This window comes from Heteronotia binoei, chromosome 1, assembly GCF_032191835.1.
Source record: "Heteronotia binoei isolate CCM8104 ecotype False Entrance Well chromosome 1, APGP_CSIRO_Hbin_v1, whole genome shotgun sequence".
Lineage (NCBI taxonomy): Eukaryota > Metazoa > Chordata > Lepidosauria > Squamata > Gekkonidae > Heteronotia > Heteronotia binoei.
The window spans coordinates 281,678,554-281,694,718 of NC_083223.1; the positions used below are offsets into that span (position 1 = coordinate 281,678,554).

A 16,165-nucleotide genomic window follows, 5' to 3' on the forward strand; every position below is an offset into this window, starting at 1 on the left:
AGCCTCTCCAGCTTCCTGCTGTTGACCCCACGGCCCTGTCCCCCAAACAGCCCCTGGCTATGGGACCCCCTCGCCCTGGAAAAGACCCCTCCGGATTATCGGTGCCCCCGTTTGCAGACTTGAAGGCTTCTTCTCTCTGCCTCTCAGTCCCAGATATCTTCCCGCTATGACAATGTCGGTGTATTCCTTAAAATGGACAATGTCGGTGTATTCCATGATGGTTCAATATATATATATATATATTTAAAGGTAGTCCCCTGCGCAAGCACCAGTCATTTCCGACTCTGGGATGACGTCGCATCGTGACGTTTTCACGGCAAGACTTTTTTATGAGGTGGTTTCCCTTGACCATCTGAAGCTGCCTTCTACTGAATCAGACGCCCCTCTGTCCATCAAAGTCAGTCTTGTCTACTCAGAATGGCAGCGGCTCTCCAAGGTCTCAAGCTGAGGTTTTTCATGCCTATTTGCCTGGACCTTTTTGAGTTGGAGATGCCGGGGATTGAACCTGGGACCTTCTGCTTACCAAGCAGATGCTCTGCCACTGAGCCACCGTCCCTCCCCTAACTGGCAGCGGCTCTCCAGGGTCTCAAGCTGAGGTTTTTCACGCCTATTTGCCTGGACCCTTTTTAGTTGGAGATGCCGGGGATTGAACCTGGGACCTTCTGCTTACCAAGCAGATGCTCTGCCACTGAGCCACCGTCCCTCCCTCGCCATTGCCTTCCCCAGTCATGTCGTGAGCAGAGGGCTCCGACTGCAGTACTGTAGCTTTACCACTCTGTGCCACGCGGTTCTTTTTCGATATAAATAGCAGTATAAAAATACCACCCCTCCCAAATATGGATGAATAAGGACATGAGTGGTCCTGGATAGGTCAATCTGGTCAAATCTCAAAAACTAAACATGCCCAGCTCCTTCAACCCTTCATAGAATCCTAGAGTTGGAAGGGACCTCCAGGGTCATCTAGTCCAACCCCCTGCACAATGCAGGAAACTCACAAACACCGCCCCCTAAATTCACAGGATTTTCTTTGCTGTTTAAAAACCTCCATGGAAGGAGAGCCCACCATCTCCCTAGTAGAAAGCCTGTTCCACTGAGGAACCGCTCTAACCGTCAGGAAGTTCTTCCTAATGTTGAGCCGGAAACTCTTCTGATTTAATTTCAACCCGTTGGTTCTAGTCCTACCTTTTGGGGCCACAGAAAACAATTCCACACTGTCCTCTATAGGACAGCCCTTCAAGGACTTGAAGATGGTGATCCTGTCACCTCTCAGCCACCTCCTCTCCAGGCTAAACATCCCCAGCTCCTTCAACCTTTCTTCCTAGGGCTTGGTCTAATGAGATCACACTACTCTGGGCCATCCAATAGAAGCACCTCTTTTCCTTTCCCCCTGCCCAGAAACGGTAACCTCTCAGACCAACCAGATGTACACAGCTATGACTCCTGATCCGTCAGAATAGATCCCTAATATCTTTCTCCTAAGGCTTTTTGCTCAGCTTCTCTGCCCCTTATTTCTTTCTTCCACTGGTTTTCTTTTATTCCACCTTACCACCTCTCTCCCCAGGCCTGGCCTCTTGGGGGTGGGTGGGTGGGAATCTGTTTTATTCTCTTTTTTTCCTGCATTCTTAATACGAAAGCATTCAGAGTGTTGATTGCTTTACCTGATAGAACAGGTCTGGAAAGCCTAAAGTCAGAGAGATGCTGCTGGCACCGTCTTGGCCGCCTCTGTCTCTGATCCTGTATTCATTTAAAGCCCGTGAATATTTAAACAGCTCTAGCTTAACCCTTTTCTCCCTCTCCAGACTGCAGGCGCAGAGTATGGGTTGTAAAAGGGAAGTCAGCCCCCCCCCCCCGTCCCCATCCTGACTTCTTCTTCAAGGACCCGGCATCCAAAGAGACACGATGCAGAAACCCCGTGACGCAGAGTGGTAAAGCTGCAGTCCTGCAGTTCACACTCTCTAATCGCGACCTGAGTTTGATCCCGGCGGAAGCTGGGTTTTCAGGTAGCCGGCTCCAGGTTGATCCAGCCTTCCATCCTTCCGAGGTCGGTCAAATGAGTAACCAGCTTGCTGAGGGGTGGAGAAGTGTAGATGACTGGGGGAGGCAAAGGCAAAAAGTCTGCCGTGAAAACGTCGTGAAAGCGACATCACCCCAGAGTCGGAAACGACTGGCGCTTGCACAGGGGACCTTCCCTTCCCTTCCCTTCCCTTCCCTTCCCTTCCCTTCCCTTCCCTTCCCTTCCCTTCCCTTCCCTTCCCTTCCCTTCCCTTCCCTTCCCTTCCCTTTCCTAAGACCAACAAAAGAGCCCCATGGCGCAGAGTGGTAAAGCTGCAGTACTGCTGTCCTAAGCTCTGCTCATGACCTGAGTTCGATCCCCGGCGGAAGCTGGGTTTTCAGGTAGCCGGCTCAAGGTTGACTCAGCCTTCCATCCTTCCGAGGTCGGTCAAGTGAGTCCCCAGCTTGCTGGGGGGGAAGCGTAGTGGATGACTGAGGAAGGCAATGGCAAACCACTCGTAAAAAGTCTGCCGTGAAAACGTTGTGAAAGCAGCGTCACCCCAGAGTCGGAAACGACTGGTGCTTGCACAGGGGACTACCTTTTGCCTTTACGGAAGTGGGAGTTATTGGCACAGCCGGGGCAGATGTAAGTTTTTTAAAAACGCTCTGGAGTTGTCAGGTTCGTGCCTCGAAAGCACTTAGCTAGTCAAGAAGATAATTAACAAAACGCATCAGGAAACGTATGAAGAAGAATCGCTTGATTAACGAAATAATTATACCTCTGGCCCACGGAACGTGCACCATAACCCAACCCCAGAGCTGGTTTCTGGAAGAAAATCACGACTGAAATTAATAGCAATGATTGGTATTAATGCATTATGAGGCTCCAGATCCCGTCCCTTAAAAGCACCCGAGTCGTTTTATATAGCAAACAATGAAAGGAAGGCCTTATTAAATGGTAATTCCCCCCCCCCTTGCCCATTACAAGGGAAGCGTCAAAGAAAAATTTTATACAGCGCCTTTTAAAGCATTGAAATTAACACTTTTCTTAAATTAGTGTTTTATTATGTAATTGCTCAAGGGTTCGGGGGGGGGGGCGGTTTGCAATAAAATAGGTGTTGGAAACAGCTTTCTGAAATGCGCGGAAGGTTTTAAATAATATATATGCAAAGGGCAGAGCGGCCGGGCATGGTAGGTAGGGTTACCAACTGCGGCTGGAGAAATTCCTGGAAATTCCAGGGGTCAGCGCTTGAGGAGAGACCTCCGCAGAGTATAATACGAGAGACCCCACCCTCCAGAGGAAATTGATCTCTGCCATCCGGAGATCACTTGTGATTCCAGGAGATCTCCAGGCCCCGCCTGGAGACTAACAACACAGCCATCTAAATATATAATAATTGCTATTATTAATTTAACCGCAATTTTATAGCAATACTATACACTTATTTTAGTCTTTAATTTCAAAATCGGACAGTGCTTCTCAGTTCACAATAATGTTCAAAAAGTCTTGTGCCGGTGGCACTGGGCTATTGGTTATACAAGCCTTCGTAATGCAGAGACGGATGACAACATAGCCCCAAGGTTGTTTGTACCATGGAAGGCCTCGGCCTCTCTGCCCTGTTGTTGGCCCTCAAGAGGAACTGGCTGGCCACTGAGTGAGACAGGAAGCTGGACTAGATGGACCCTCCCTGGTCTGACCCAGCAGGGCTCTTCTGATGTTCTTCTCAGGGGAAGAATTCTGATGTTCTTCTCTCTGCCCTGTTGTTGGCCCTGAAGAGGAACTGGTTGGCCTCTGTGTGAGACAGGAGGCTGGACTAGATGGACCCTCCCTGGTCTGACCCAGCAGGGCTCTTCTGATGTTCTTCTCAGGGGAAGAATTCTGATGTTCTTCTCTCTGCCCTGTTGTTGGCCCTCCAGAGGAACTGGGTGGCTACTGTGTAAGACAGGAGGCTGGACTAGATGGACCCTCCCTGGTCTGACCCAGCAGGGCTCTTCTGATGCTCTTCTCAGGGGAAGGCCTCGGCCTCTCTGCCCTGTTGTTGGCCCTCCAGAGGAACTGGTTGGCCGCTGTGTGAGACAGGAGGCTGGACTAGATGGACCCTCCCTGGTCTGACCCAGCAGGGCTCTTCTGATGCTCTTCTCAGGGGAAGGCCTCAGCCTCTCTGCCCTGTTGCTCGCCTTCCAAAGGAACTGGTTGGCCTCTGTGTGAGACAGAAGGCTGGACTAGATGAACCCTCACTGGTCTGACCCAGCAGGGCTCTTTTGAGGTTCTTCTCAGGGGAAGGCCTCGGCCTCTCTGCCCTGTTTGTTTGGCCCTCCAGAGGAACCAGTTGGTCGCTGGGTGAGGCAGGAGGCTGGACTAGATGGACCCTCACCGGTCTGATCCAACAGGGCTCTCTGAGGTTCTTCTCAGGGGAAGAATTCTTCTCTCTGCCCTGTTGCTGGATCTCCAGCGGAACTGGCTGGCCAGTGTTTACGAGGCAGGACACTAGACTAGATGGATTATTGGTCTGATCCAGCAGGGCTCTTCTGATGTTCTTACCAAGTAAGTTCTTGTAACTTCCTGGGTTCAGAGTCCTGCATTCAGACACAATAAACCTCAGCTGCCAACCTCCAGATGGGGCCCAGAGATCACCCCAAATCACAACCCATCTCTCCAGACGACAGAGACCAATCCCCCTGGAGAAAATGGCTGCCTGAGAGAGGTGGACTCTCTGGCATCGTCGCCAGCTGAGGTCTCTCCCCCAGAACCTCCAGGCATTGCCCACCCTGGAGCTGGCAACCCTACCATTGGGGGACCCCTTGTCTGAGACAGAAGGCCGGACTGGAGAAGAGGGCGCATTGGCGTCTTCATTGGTAAAATGCAAAGGGCGGGAAAGCGGAAAAAACCCCCAAAACTCCAGCAGAATCCTCTGCAAGGTACATCTTTCCCCCTTTAAAACATTAGGCGTCCAACAGCGAGGGCAATTTTGATTAGCAAGCGGGAGTGAAGGTTGCAGGCTCCAGCCCCCCCTCTTTGTTCCCTGCGCGACGGCCTGCAGGCCAAGATGACATCATCCAGGTCGTTGCTTTGCATTTTAGAGAGGGATGGAAATGCCAGATCTTCTCCCCCGGCCCTGAGAGATCTGAAATCCGGATCTCCCGCCGTTTGTCCTTCAAAAGATAAAAGCAGCCGCGGTATCTATTCCGTGCACGCCCGGGCGCACGGGGAGGAGAAGAAACCTTGAAGTTTTGCAGGGGCCGATTCAATCCCAGCTTTGGCCACTCCAGGTGGGATTCCTCGGGAGCAAACGCCGCCCCACCCAGCTGCAGCTGGGGTCCGGTGTCTTCGAGAGCCAGTTTGGCGTCGTGGTGAAGTGCGCGGACTCTTATCTGGCAGAACCGGGTTTGATTCCCCACTCCTCCGCTTGCAGCTGCCGGAATGGCCTTGGGTCAGCCATAGCTCTCGCAGGGGTTGTCCTTGAAAGGACAGTTTTTGCCAGCGCTCTCTCAGCCCCACCCACCTCACAAGGCATCTGTCGTGGGCGAGGGAGATAAAGGCGATGGTGAGTTGCTCCGATACTCTGGAATTCGGAGTGGAGGGCAGGATATAAATCCAATATCTTCTTCTCTCCTTTCATCCATTTCCATCTCATTTCCACCACCCCGTCATCTACCATGGGACAAGTAGGCGTGAAAAACCTCAGCTTGAGAACCTGGAGAGCCGCTGCCAGTCTGAGCAGACAGTACTGACTTTGATGGACCAAGGGTCTGATTCAGTAGAAGGCAGTTTCATAAGTCCACATTGCCACCTGTTCTTTCCCACTGGGTATATCAGCTGCACCGAGACAGTGTGTTTTCTTCGGGTTCTCTGACTTCCCAGTTTCCTTTGAAAGGAAGGTTCCCGCTGAAGCAATCCTTTCGGAGCCAGACTGCCTTCTCCCGACCCAAGAAACTCTTCGACATCAGGGAATCAGCTAGCTTTCAGTCCAGTAGCAGATTAAGAGGTCAACGTGGTTTTTGGATTGGAGCTTTCTAGTCTCAAAAGGCCCTCTGTCGGGCTCAAAGTGTCTCACGGCAAGTTACAACACTTAAACAACACTTAATGCCAATAAAGGTCTAACGAACTGCTACACTTAAGCAGCATCCTAATAAAGAGCTTAGAAACCAACAGATAGACCCAGGTGGGCAGCCTTGCTGGTCTGAAGCAGAAGAACAAAGTCGGACTCCGTTAGCACCTTTAAGACCAACAAAGTTTTAGAGAGCCAGTTTGGTGTAGTGCTGAAGTGTGCAGATTCTTATCTGGGAGAACCGGGTTTGATTCCCCACTCCTCCACTTGCCCCTGCTAGCATGGCCTTGGGTCAGCCAGAGCTCTCTTATCTGGGAGAACCGGGTTTGATTCCCCACTTCTCCAGTTGCACCTGCTAGCATGGTCTTGGGTTAGCCACAGCTCTTGCAGAGGTTGTCTTTGAAAGGGCAGCTGCTGTGAGAGCTTTCTCAGCCCCACCCACCTCACAGGGTGTCTGTTGTGGGGGAGGAAGGGAAAGGAGATTGTAGGCCGCTCTGAGACTCTGTCCTTGAAAGGGCAGCTGCTGTGAGAGCCCTCTCCAGCCCCACCCACCTCACAGGGTGTCTGTTGTGGGGGAGGAAGGGAAAGGAGATTGTAGGCCGCTCTGAGACTCTGTCCTTGAAAGGGCAGCTACTGTGAGAGCCCTCTCAGCCCCACCCACCTCACAGGGTGTCTGTTGTGGGGGAGGAAGGGAAAGGAGATTGTAGGCAGCTCTGAGACTCTGTCCTTGAAAGGGCAGCTGCTGTGAGATCCCTCTCAGCCTCACCCACCTCACAGGGTGTCTGTTGTGGGGGAAGGAAGAAGAAGAAGATATTGGATTTATATCCCGCCCTCCACTCCGAAGAGTCTCAGAGCGGCTCACAATCTCCTTTATCTCCCTCCCCCACAACAGACACCCTGTGAGGTGGGTGGGGCTGAGAGGGCTCTCACAGCAGCTGCCCTTTCAAGGACAACCTCTGCCAGAGCTATGGCTGACCCAAGGCCATTCCAGCAGCTGCAAGTGGAGGAGAGGGGAATCAAACCCGGTTCTCCCAGATAAGAGAGCTGTGGCTGACCCAAGGCCATTCCAGCAGCTGCAAGTGGAGGAGTGGGGAATCAAACCCGGTTCTCCCAGATAAGAGAGCTATGGCTGACCCAAGGCCATTCCAGCAGCTGCAAGTGGAGGAGTGGGGAATCAAACCCGGTTCTCCCAGATAAGAGAGCTATGGCTGACCCAAGGCCATTCCAGCAGCTGCAAGTGGAGGAGTGGGGAATCAAACCTGGTTCTCCCAGATAAGAGAGCTATGGCTGACCCAAGGGCATTCCAGCAGCTGCAAGTGGAGGAGTGGGGAATCAAACCCGGTTCTCCCAGATAAGAGAGCTATGGCTGACCCAAGGCCATTCCAGCAGCTGCAAGTGGAGGAGTGGGGAATCAAACCCGGTTCTCCCAGATAAGAGAGCTATGGCTGACCCAAGGCCATTCCAGCAGCTGCAAGTGGAGGAGTGGGGAATCAAACCTGGTTCTCCCAGATAAGAGAGCTATGGCTGACCCAAGGGCATTCCAGCAGGTGCAAGTGGAGGAGTGGGGAATCAAACCCGGTTCTCCCAGATAAGAGAGCTGTGGCTGACCCAAGGCCATTCCAGCAGCTGCAAGTGGAGGAGTGGGGAATCAAACCCGGTTCTCCCAGATAAGAGAGCTATGGCTGACCCAAGGCCATTCCAGCAGCTGCAAGTGGAGGAGTGGGGAATCAAACCCGGTTCTCCCAGATAAGAGAGCTATGGCTGACCCAAGGCCATTCCAGCAGCTGCAAGTGGAGGAGTGGGGAATCAAACCTGGTTCTCCCAGATAAGAGAGCTATGGCTGACCCAAGGGCATTCCAGCAGCTGCAAGTGGAGGAGTGGGGAATCAAACCCGGTTCTCCCAGATAAGAGAGCTATGGCTGACCCAAGGCCATTCCAGCAGCTGCAAGTGGAGGAGTGGGGAATCAAACCTGGTTCTCCCAGATAAGAGAGCTATGGCTGACCCAAGGGCATTCCAGCAGGTGCAAGTGGAGGAGTGGGGAATCAAACCCGGTTCTCCCAGATAAGAGAGCTCTGGCTGACCCAAGGCCATTCCAGCAGGTGCAAGTGGAGGAGTGGGGAATCAAACCCGGTTCTCTCAGATAAGGGAGCTCTGGCTGACCCAAGGCCATTCCAGCAGCTGCAAGTGGAGGAGTGGGGAATCAAACCCGGTTCTCCCAGATAAGAGAGCTATGGCTGACCCAAGGGCATTCCAGCAGCTGCAAGTGGAGGAGTGGGGAATCAAACCCGGTTCTCCCAGATAAGAGAGCTCTGGCTGACTCAAGGCCATTCCAGCAGGTGCAAGTGGAGGAGTGGGGAATCAAACCCGGTTCTCTCAGATAAGGGAGCTCTGGCTGACCCAAGGCCATTCCAGCAGCTGCAAGTGGAGGAGTGGGGAATCAAACCCGGTTCTCCCAGATAAGAGAGCTATGGCTGACCCAAGGCCATTCCAGCAGCTGCAAGTGGAGGAGTGGGGAATCAAACCCGGTTCTCCCAGATAAGAGAGCTATGGCTGACCCAAGGCCATTCCAGCAGCTGCAAGTGGAGGAGTGGGGAATCAAACCTGGTTCTCCCAGATAAGAGAGCTATGGCTGACCCAAGGGCATTCCAGCAGCTGCAAGTGGAGGAGTGGGGAATCAAACCCGGTTCTCCCAGATAAGAGAGCTATGGCTGACCCAAGGCCATTCCAGCAGCTGCAAGTGGAGGAGTGGGGAATCAAACCTGGTTCTCCCAGATAAGAGAGCTATGGCTGACCCAAGGGCATTCCAGCAGGTGCAAGTGGAGGAGTGGGGAATCAAACCCGGTTCTCCCAGATAAGAGAGCTCTGGCTGACCCAAGGCCATTCCAGCAGGTGCAAGTGGAGGAGTGGGGAATCAAACCCGGTTCTCTCAGATAAGGGAGCTCTGGCTGACCCAAGGCCATTCCAGCAGCTGCAAGTGGAGGAGTGGGGAATCAAACCCGGTTCTCCCAGATAAGAGAGCTATGGCTGACCCAAGGGCATTCCAGCAGCTGCAAGTGGAGGAGTGGGGAATCAAACCCGGTTCTCCCAGATAAGAGAGCTCTGGCTGACTCAAGGCCATTCCAGCAGGTGCAAGTGGAGGAGTGGGGAATCAAACCCGGTTCTCTCAGATAAGGGAGCTCTGGCTGACCCAAGGCCATTCCAGCAGCTGCAAGTGGAGGAGTGGGGAATCAAACCCGGTTCTCCCAGATAAGAGAGCTATGGCTGACCCAAGGGCATTCCAGCAGCTGCAAGTGGAGGAGTGGGGAATCAAACCCGGTTCTCCCAGATAAGAGTCCGCACACTTAACCACTACTCCAAACTGGAGATAAAGGAGATAAAGGAGATTGTGAGTCCCTCTGAGTCTCTGATTCAGAGAGAAGGGCGGGGTATAAATCTGCAATTCTTATTATTATTATTCAGAATGGAAGCTTCAGTGTGCTAGAAGCACACTTCATCAGACAATACGATGGAACGGCAAGCAGTCCTACGTACAGATTAGAGTGGGCAGTGAGTTAGTATGCAGAGTCTTTTTTTTTTCCCCCGCCCACAAAAAGGATTTTATTTACAACATCAAAAGACAAAAAAAAAATAAACAATTAAACAACAAATCAACAACAACAACAACAAAAAGAAAAAGCATTATTGGTAAACCTATATACATTTGTCTAATGGAGCGAAATTACTAAGACTAATACAAATAATGTTATTCTATCCATTCAAATCCCAATTGTTTGGCCCATTCATACATTGGATACCAAGTTTTCTTATACTCTTCCAGATTACCATCTTTTAACCTATAAGTTAGCGTATCCATTTCTGCAGCATCAAGAAGGTTAAACATAAACTCCCTTTTAGTCGGTATCTGAGACGTTTTCCAATATTTGGCAAATAAGATCCTCGCTACTGTAATAATATGGAGTAGTAACTTTTTCGTTGTTTCAGGTAGTGGAACTTTACATATATTTAATAAATATAATTCTGGTACATGGGGAATGCTTATTTTTAATATCTTTTTGCACCAAAGCGATACTTATACCCAGTATTTTTTGGCAAGGTCGCATTTCCACCACATATGAAATAAAGAACCTTTCACTTTGCCACATTTCCAACAGAGTCGTGGAAATGTTTTTTAGCAGATTAAAAGACTCACAAGTTGGGGTCTGGCGATTGCTAGTTTGTGTTGTCTGGGCAAAAACAACAGCAAAGGCAATACACGTCAGAATAGCAGATTCTGTTGCTTCTGCCCAGTCAACACAAACGCAAATCTTTGCATTTGTCTGTGTCCTTTATAAAGTTTACATCTCCGCTACCTGGCATTACATTTTGTGACGCACGTAGCCCGGCCTGTCGAAGTCTCAATTATGTCAGATCTGGCCCTCATAACAAATGGGTTTGACACCCCTGCTCTAAAGATTAGCTTGGACTCTTGAGACTCTTACCCTGGAAATCTTGTTGGTCTAAGGCAGGGGTGTCAAACTCGTTTGTTATGAGGGCCGGATCTGACATAAATGAGACCTTGTCGGGCCGGGCCATGTGTATTTAGTTAAGATTAAGTAGCAGAGATACAAACTTTATAAAGGACACAGACAAACACTATATATATATATATATATATATATATATATATATATATATATATATATATATGCGGCGGGGGGGCAGGGGGGGCTCCCTCTGGGTATCCTACCCCCCCCCCAGGGAAAGTGCATGCGCAATACATAGCCTCTCCTCTCCCGGTGTAGTGAACGCCGCGTGGTCACTGTCTGGCTATGCCTGGCAGATGGTGACTGCAATGGCCTCTCCTGCATTACTGCATCCGTAGCAACACCTTCTCGCTGGTCCCCCCCGTTTTTCACAGAGTTTGCTACGTCATGGTGCGACCGAATTGTCCGGCGGTATAACCGGATGGGCAGGCTGGGCCCACCAACCTCGCCACCCTACGAGAAGGAAAACTCTAACATCAAACCCAGGCAGATAGAGCTCGTTAATGTAACACCTACCACCTGGAGGACTCGCTGCCGGCGTCCCGGCTTACTGGGCCATGGCAGATGACCCCCAGGTGAAAGGGTGGAGCCAGTACCGCGCACACTGCGCTTCACCTAAAAAATTCCTCTGCGCAGGCCTGAAGGGCATATCCACATACACAACCCACAACTTTTCCCTACAGCCACTGTGGCTGGACCTGCCTGTCCCGCATTGGTCTTGTCAGCCACCAGCGAGCCTGCAGCAGACGTGGACTATTGCACCCTTCTTAAATCTTCGTTCGCGAAGCCAAGCCGATATATATACACACACACACACACACACATATACACTTAAAACATGCTTAAAACGTTAGCACTCGTTGGTCTTAAAGGTGCTTTCTTTGTATTTCTCCCATGGGATTCAGGGAACTGGGCAAAGGAAACTCTGGCTCTTTCTTTCCTTCCCCAGGGGACTGATGGGGGAGGAGCCTCAGCCAATAGAAGGAAAAGAGGCTCGGCTCAGCTCTGCTGTGCGATTGAGAGAGCCTGGAAAAACAAGCTCTGCCTCCCCCCCCTTCTTCCCCAAGGGAGGAGCCTCAGCCAATGGAGAGAACAGAGGTTTTGCTCTGTAGTTCCTGTAGTAAGCCTTGCAATGCAATCTGTGACGCAGAAGGAAGCAAGAGAGAGAGGGAAGGAAGCAGATGGTAGCCAGTTTGCTTGGGGGCCTGATAGGAGCCCTCCGGGGGCTTGATTTGGCCCCTGGGCCGTTTGACCTCCCTGCTCTAGGCTGCTATTGGACTCAAATCTAGCTGTTCCACCACAAAACAACATGGCTACCTCAGGGGGAAGGGTGTTGGTGCCACCATGGATCCACAGGATCTAGCCTAGGGATTTCTGGGAGAGAGTAATGGAGACATAATGACTTAAAATCCTGTCCTACCTCCAATTCCCCCCTACCCCGCCTTTCCCCCTAGTTGCTGCATTCCTTGGGTCAATCTAAGAGCACCACGAACGGGGGTAGTCGTACGGTTTCCTCGAGTTCCTCATTCTGATTTTGTGTGTCCCGATTGCTTTAGGAGTGCGGCAGGAACCGGAGGGGAAAGACGGCTCCAAGACGGTCCATTTCACCTTCCTGATCGGCTGCATCTTCGTGGCCTTCCTCCTGGGAGCCTTCCTGTCGGGCCTCTTCGTCTCCTGTTACTGCAGCCACTCTTTCCAGAAGGCCAAGCACACGAGCAAAGACCCCGAGAGCAGCATCCAGCGTCCTCTCTCGCTCCACAGCCTGGCCAAGATGAACGGCCTCCTGGAGAGCCAGGCCAAAGAGGGCTTAATGGAAGCCAACGCCCCCAAACTCTACACCACCCTGCTGCCGAACGAGAAGGAGACGCCCAGCCTGACGGCCAAAGGAGGGGTCAAGGAACACCCAGAGCTCTCCGGCCTGCCTACTCCCGAATCCACCCCCGAGTTGCCCATGAAGAACATGAAGGCGATCCGCAACCAGTGGGAAAAGAACCAGAATTTCAACAACGCCAAGGAGTCTCAAGGGAAGGCCCACCTGTTCCACCCCGCCCTCTCCAACAGCCACGCCCTCCCCTTCCCCAGCACCATGGTCCTCCCCAGCAACCTCCACAGCTACGACGCGCCACCAACAGGCTACCTGGACGAGAAGAAGATCCCCAACTCCGAGCGCGTCCTGGTGCGCCACTCTCAGTGCTACCTGCCGAAAGGGATGGAGGTGACCACTTTGGAAGAGCTCCTGAAACATCTCCATGAAAGCAGCGGCTCTCCTCCGAAGGTCTCCGGGCACCTTCCCTCCGTGGGCTCTCACTCTGCCCTGTCCTTTGCCAACCGGGTGCAGCCCAAGATCCCCGACGTCGAGACCGCCCCCTACTACAGTTCGTCCACTCTGCCCAGGGACAGCCTGCCTCGGCGGCTCGACGTCCCCCCGGACCCTCCTCCTCCGTCATGCTTGGAGAAATCGGGCAGGCCCCCCTCCCACAGACACTCGCTCTGCATGGTCCCCAAGCTGGTGAACGTTGGCAGCGGGGGTATGCTCTCGCGGCATCACAGCCTCAGTCAAACGGGGCGGCATCCCCCCGCGCTCCTCGCGCGCATGCACTCCACGCCAACGTCGATGCCTCAGGAAGGCCACGCCATCTTCCTGTCCAGGCAGCACAGTTACGGCGAACATGTCTCGATGCCCAGCCACGGTGGCATCAAGCGGTCGGTCTCCATGCTGAAGCCAGGAGTGAGCCCGACACCCTTGTTCATGCCTTCTTCTCCGCCAGCCCAGTCCTCAGGGCAGTTCAATTACTGAGCCTTTCGGACAAGGGACTCGTTCAAACCTGGAGCCGCGGAGCTGGGTGGGGGAGGGGGGTGTCTCTTCCCCACCTACTCTTTGGGGCCTCCCTTCTTGCCGTTTCAAAACCCGAGGCAGCTGGAGAAACAGGACCGCAAATCCCAGCGTGCCTTGCGGTAGGGGAGGGACACGCTTTGCAAACAGCAGGCGGGAAGTCCTGGATTTACGCTTTCCCCATTGGCCGCCTCCTAGGATAGGCGGCTGCCCCCGATGGCCGAGGAGAACCTTGCTAAAGTTGTTTGGCTGAAGTTCAGTGGTCACGCCCACCCTTTTTAATTCTGCAAGCGAAAATGGAAGGAGCATAGGGCAGAGAGGCTAGCTAAAAGAGCAAAGGGGGAACGGATGGGGCCCCTCAGACCAAGAGGTTGTAGGATGCGGGAATCACAGGAGGGGGCTACCGAGGTGCGCCACCTCCAAATTTGGGAATGCGAAGTTTCAGGCACTTCAAGTGTCTACACTTATTCTCTGCCAACGTCAGGACTAGAATCTTGGCTTAGAGAAGGAAAACCACAAAGACTGTGTGTGAATTCCACACTCAATGGGGGAGGGGGGGAGAAATGTGGATGTAGCGATAGACCCCTGTCCCACGTTGGTTTACATCTTGAATTGGCTTCACAATTTCGAGGGTGGGGGCACCTCTTCTTGGAAAGGTTGGGCTTCCAGACCTTGGTAGCTTTGGCTGAGAGTTCTTCCTTTCCTGAACGTGGCTGTTGCTTCTAGAGAACTTGGTGGCCTCGGTCATCCCGTTGGGGGTCAAACAACTTGGCTTCCGGACTAGCGCATGGGTGCCTTTCGGACAGACGGCATGCACGTGAAGGCCACTGCCGATGGAAAAGCGTGGCCCTTCCAACCATGGTACGAGCACTCTTTTTTAGATCAAATATGGCTTCCCATTGGTGGCCATCTTGGAAGGGCAAAGCGCACTCAGAACTCCAGTTCCGAAGGGATCTTTGGTAGGGGGGAAGGGTACACCACCCTCTTTGGGAGGAAGAAGGGGTTTCCAGAACACGTGGGCCTTTGCTAGTTCTCCAAGCTTGTATTGAGTTGGCTTGACCCCCATTTTGAAGTGGACCGTGGGACCCCAGCTGCTGCCGTCGGTAACGGGGACCGTGGAGATTCCTGCTATCTGTGTCTTTCTGGCGATCGAACTGTGGTCTCCCGTCTACATCTTCAGCATCAATGATTTTGGGCCACCTTTTCAGCAAGGAGAATATGGCGGCTATCAGAACTAGTAGAACCTGCATCTTCCTGGGGTGGGGGGGGAGAGGAGAATATTATGCTAAGATGCATTCGACGGGCCCCGCAAACAAACAGGCATGTCGACATCGCATCCTTGTTCCCCATGTCTGTGATTTAGAGAGAGCGAGGGAATGCTGAGAGAAGGGCGTCCTCTGCTTCAGCTGACCGCAGACTTGGCCCCAGATTTGCCCCCTCGCTATCGTGTCTGGAATATGCTCTTTCGTCAGCTTCTCGAATGACTTCAAGAACTAAGGAAGTGGAATCGATCGGCAGTGACTCCCCCCGTTGTGGGGTTTAAGCGACAATCGATAAAACCCAAGTTGGCGTACCCGTCCGCAGAAAAGCTTCTAGTCCATAGGAATTTTGGAGCGTAGCACCGGAGAGGATAAAGGAAGGAAGGGTTTGGTCTCGCAGATCCGTTCGAACGGAAGCATCGTCTCCAACACGAGGGTTTCTGGCGTTGGGGTGCTGGCATCGTTGGGGCAGATCCATGGGACTTTGCCCCAGCTCCCAGCCGCTTTACAGCTAGCCTGCTCAGCCATTCCTTGTTCACCAGAGGTGTTTACAAGCCTACCTGAGCCCTAGTTTGAATTGCTCCGGCTCTCCCCAAACGACTGCACCTACCCGAAAGTTGCCCGTTGCATCTTTCCATGGATTGGAGAGCCAGCCTGAAGACGTCATCCTGAGAGAGGCTTTCCGGTCGCCCCGAAAGGACAGATGGCAGCCGGAAGACCCCGAATATCAACCCCCCTCCTCAGCCGAAGGGCGAGACAGAGGGGAGGGGGACGGGGAAGACCAACCCGTCCAGGTTTTTAGTATGTGAGCAGGGAGCTCGGCAAGAATCCCTGGGACCCTTTTAAAATATTGTACATAAGTAGAAATATAAATATATATATATATAATGTATATTGCATTGTTTTAACTTCATACAAGAGAAGTAAAAAAAAAAAAAGAAGTATATCCTACTGTGTAGGAAGCCAACCCCTCAAATGCACAGTCTGCTAGTTCTGAGACTCTGTAAATGTGGCATCCGGAGAAGCTTTTGAGACGGTGCTTGAAATATATAATCGATGTCCTGAGAAGGTTGTGTTGCTTTCTTGGCGGATGTGGCTGTCGTGGCTCCGTTCTAGCGCTGCCAGTTCCCAGTTGGGGGCAGGGGATCCCCCGGTTTGGGAGCCCACCCCTGATTCAGGGTCATCAATAAGCAAAGAAGGGGGGCAAAATGTAAGAACATAAGAACAGAAGAGAAGCCATGTTGGATCAGGCCAACGGCCCATCCAGTCCAACCCTCTGTGTCACATAAGAGAAGCCATGTTGGATCAGGCCAATGGCCCATCCAGTCCAACACTCAGTGTCACATAAGAACATAAGAGAAGCCATGTCGGATCAGGCCAATGGCCCCTCCAGTCCAACACTCTGTGTCACATAAGAACATAAGAGAAGCCATGTTGGATCAGGCCAGTGGCCCATCCAGTCCAACACTCTGTGTCACATAAGAACATAAGAGAAGCCATGTTGGATT

At 52.3% G+C, this 16,165-nt stretch overlaps 1 protein-coding gene across 1 annotated transcript in view; it reads left to right on the forward strand.

Moving 5' to 3' along the window:
- The window catches only part of SEMA6C (semaphorin 6C), a 292,500-nt gene extending 279,094 nt beyond the window's left edge, over nucleotides 1-13,406 (forward strand). Inside the window, exon 18 of the mRNA XM_060256363.1 lies at nucleotides 12,122-13,406. Coding sequence (XP_060112346.1) covers nucleotides 12,122-13,362 — 1,241 coding nt within the window. The 3' untranslated portion in view covers nucleotides 13,363-13,406. The remainder of the gene's footprint in view (nucleotides 1-12,121) is intronic.
- The last annotated feature ends 2,759 nt before the right edge of the window (nucleotides 13,407-16,165 follow it).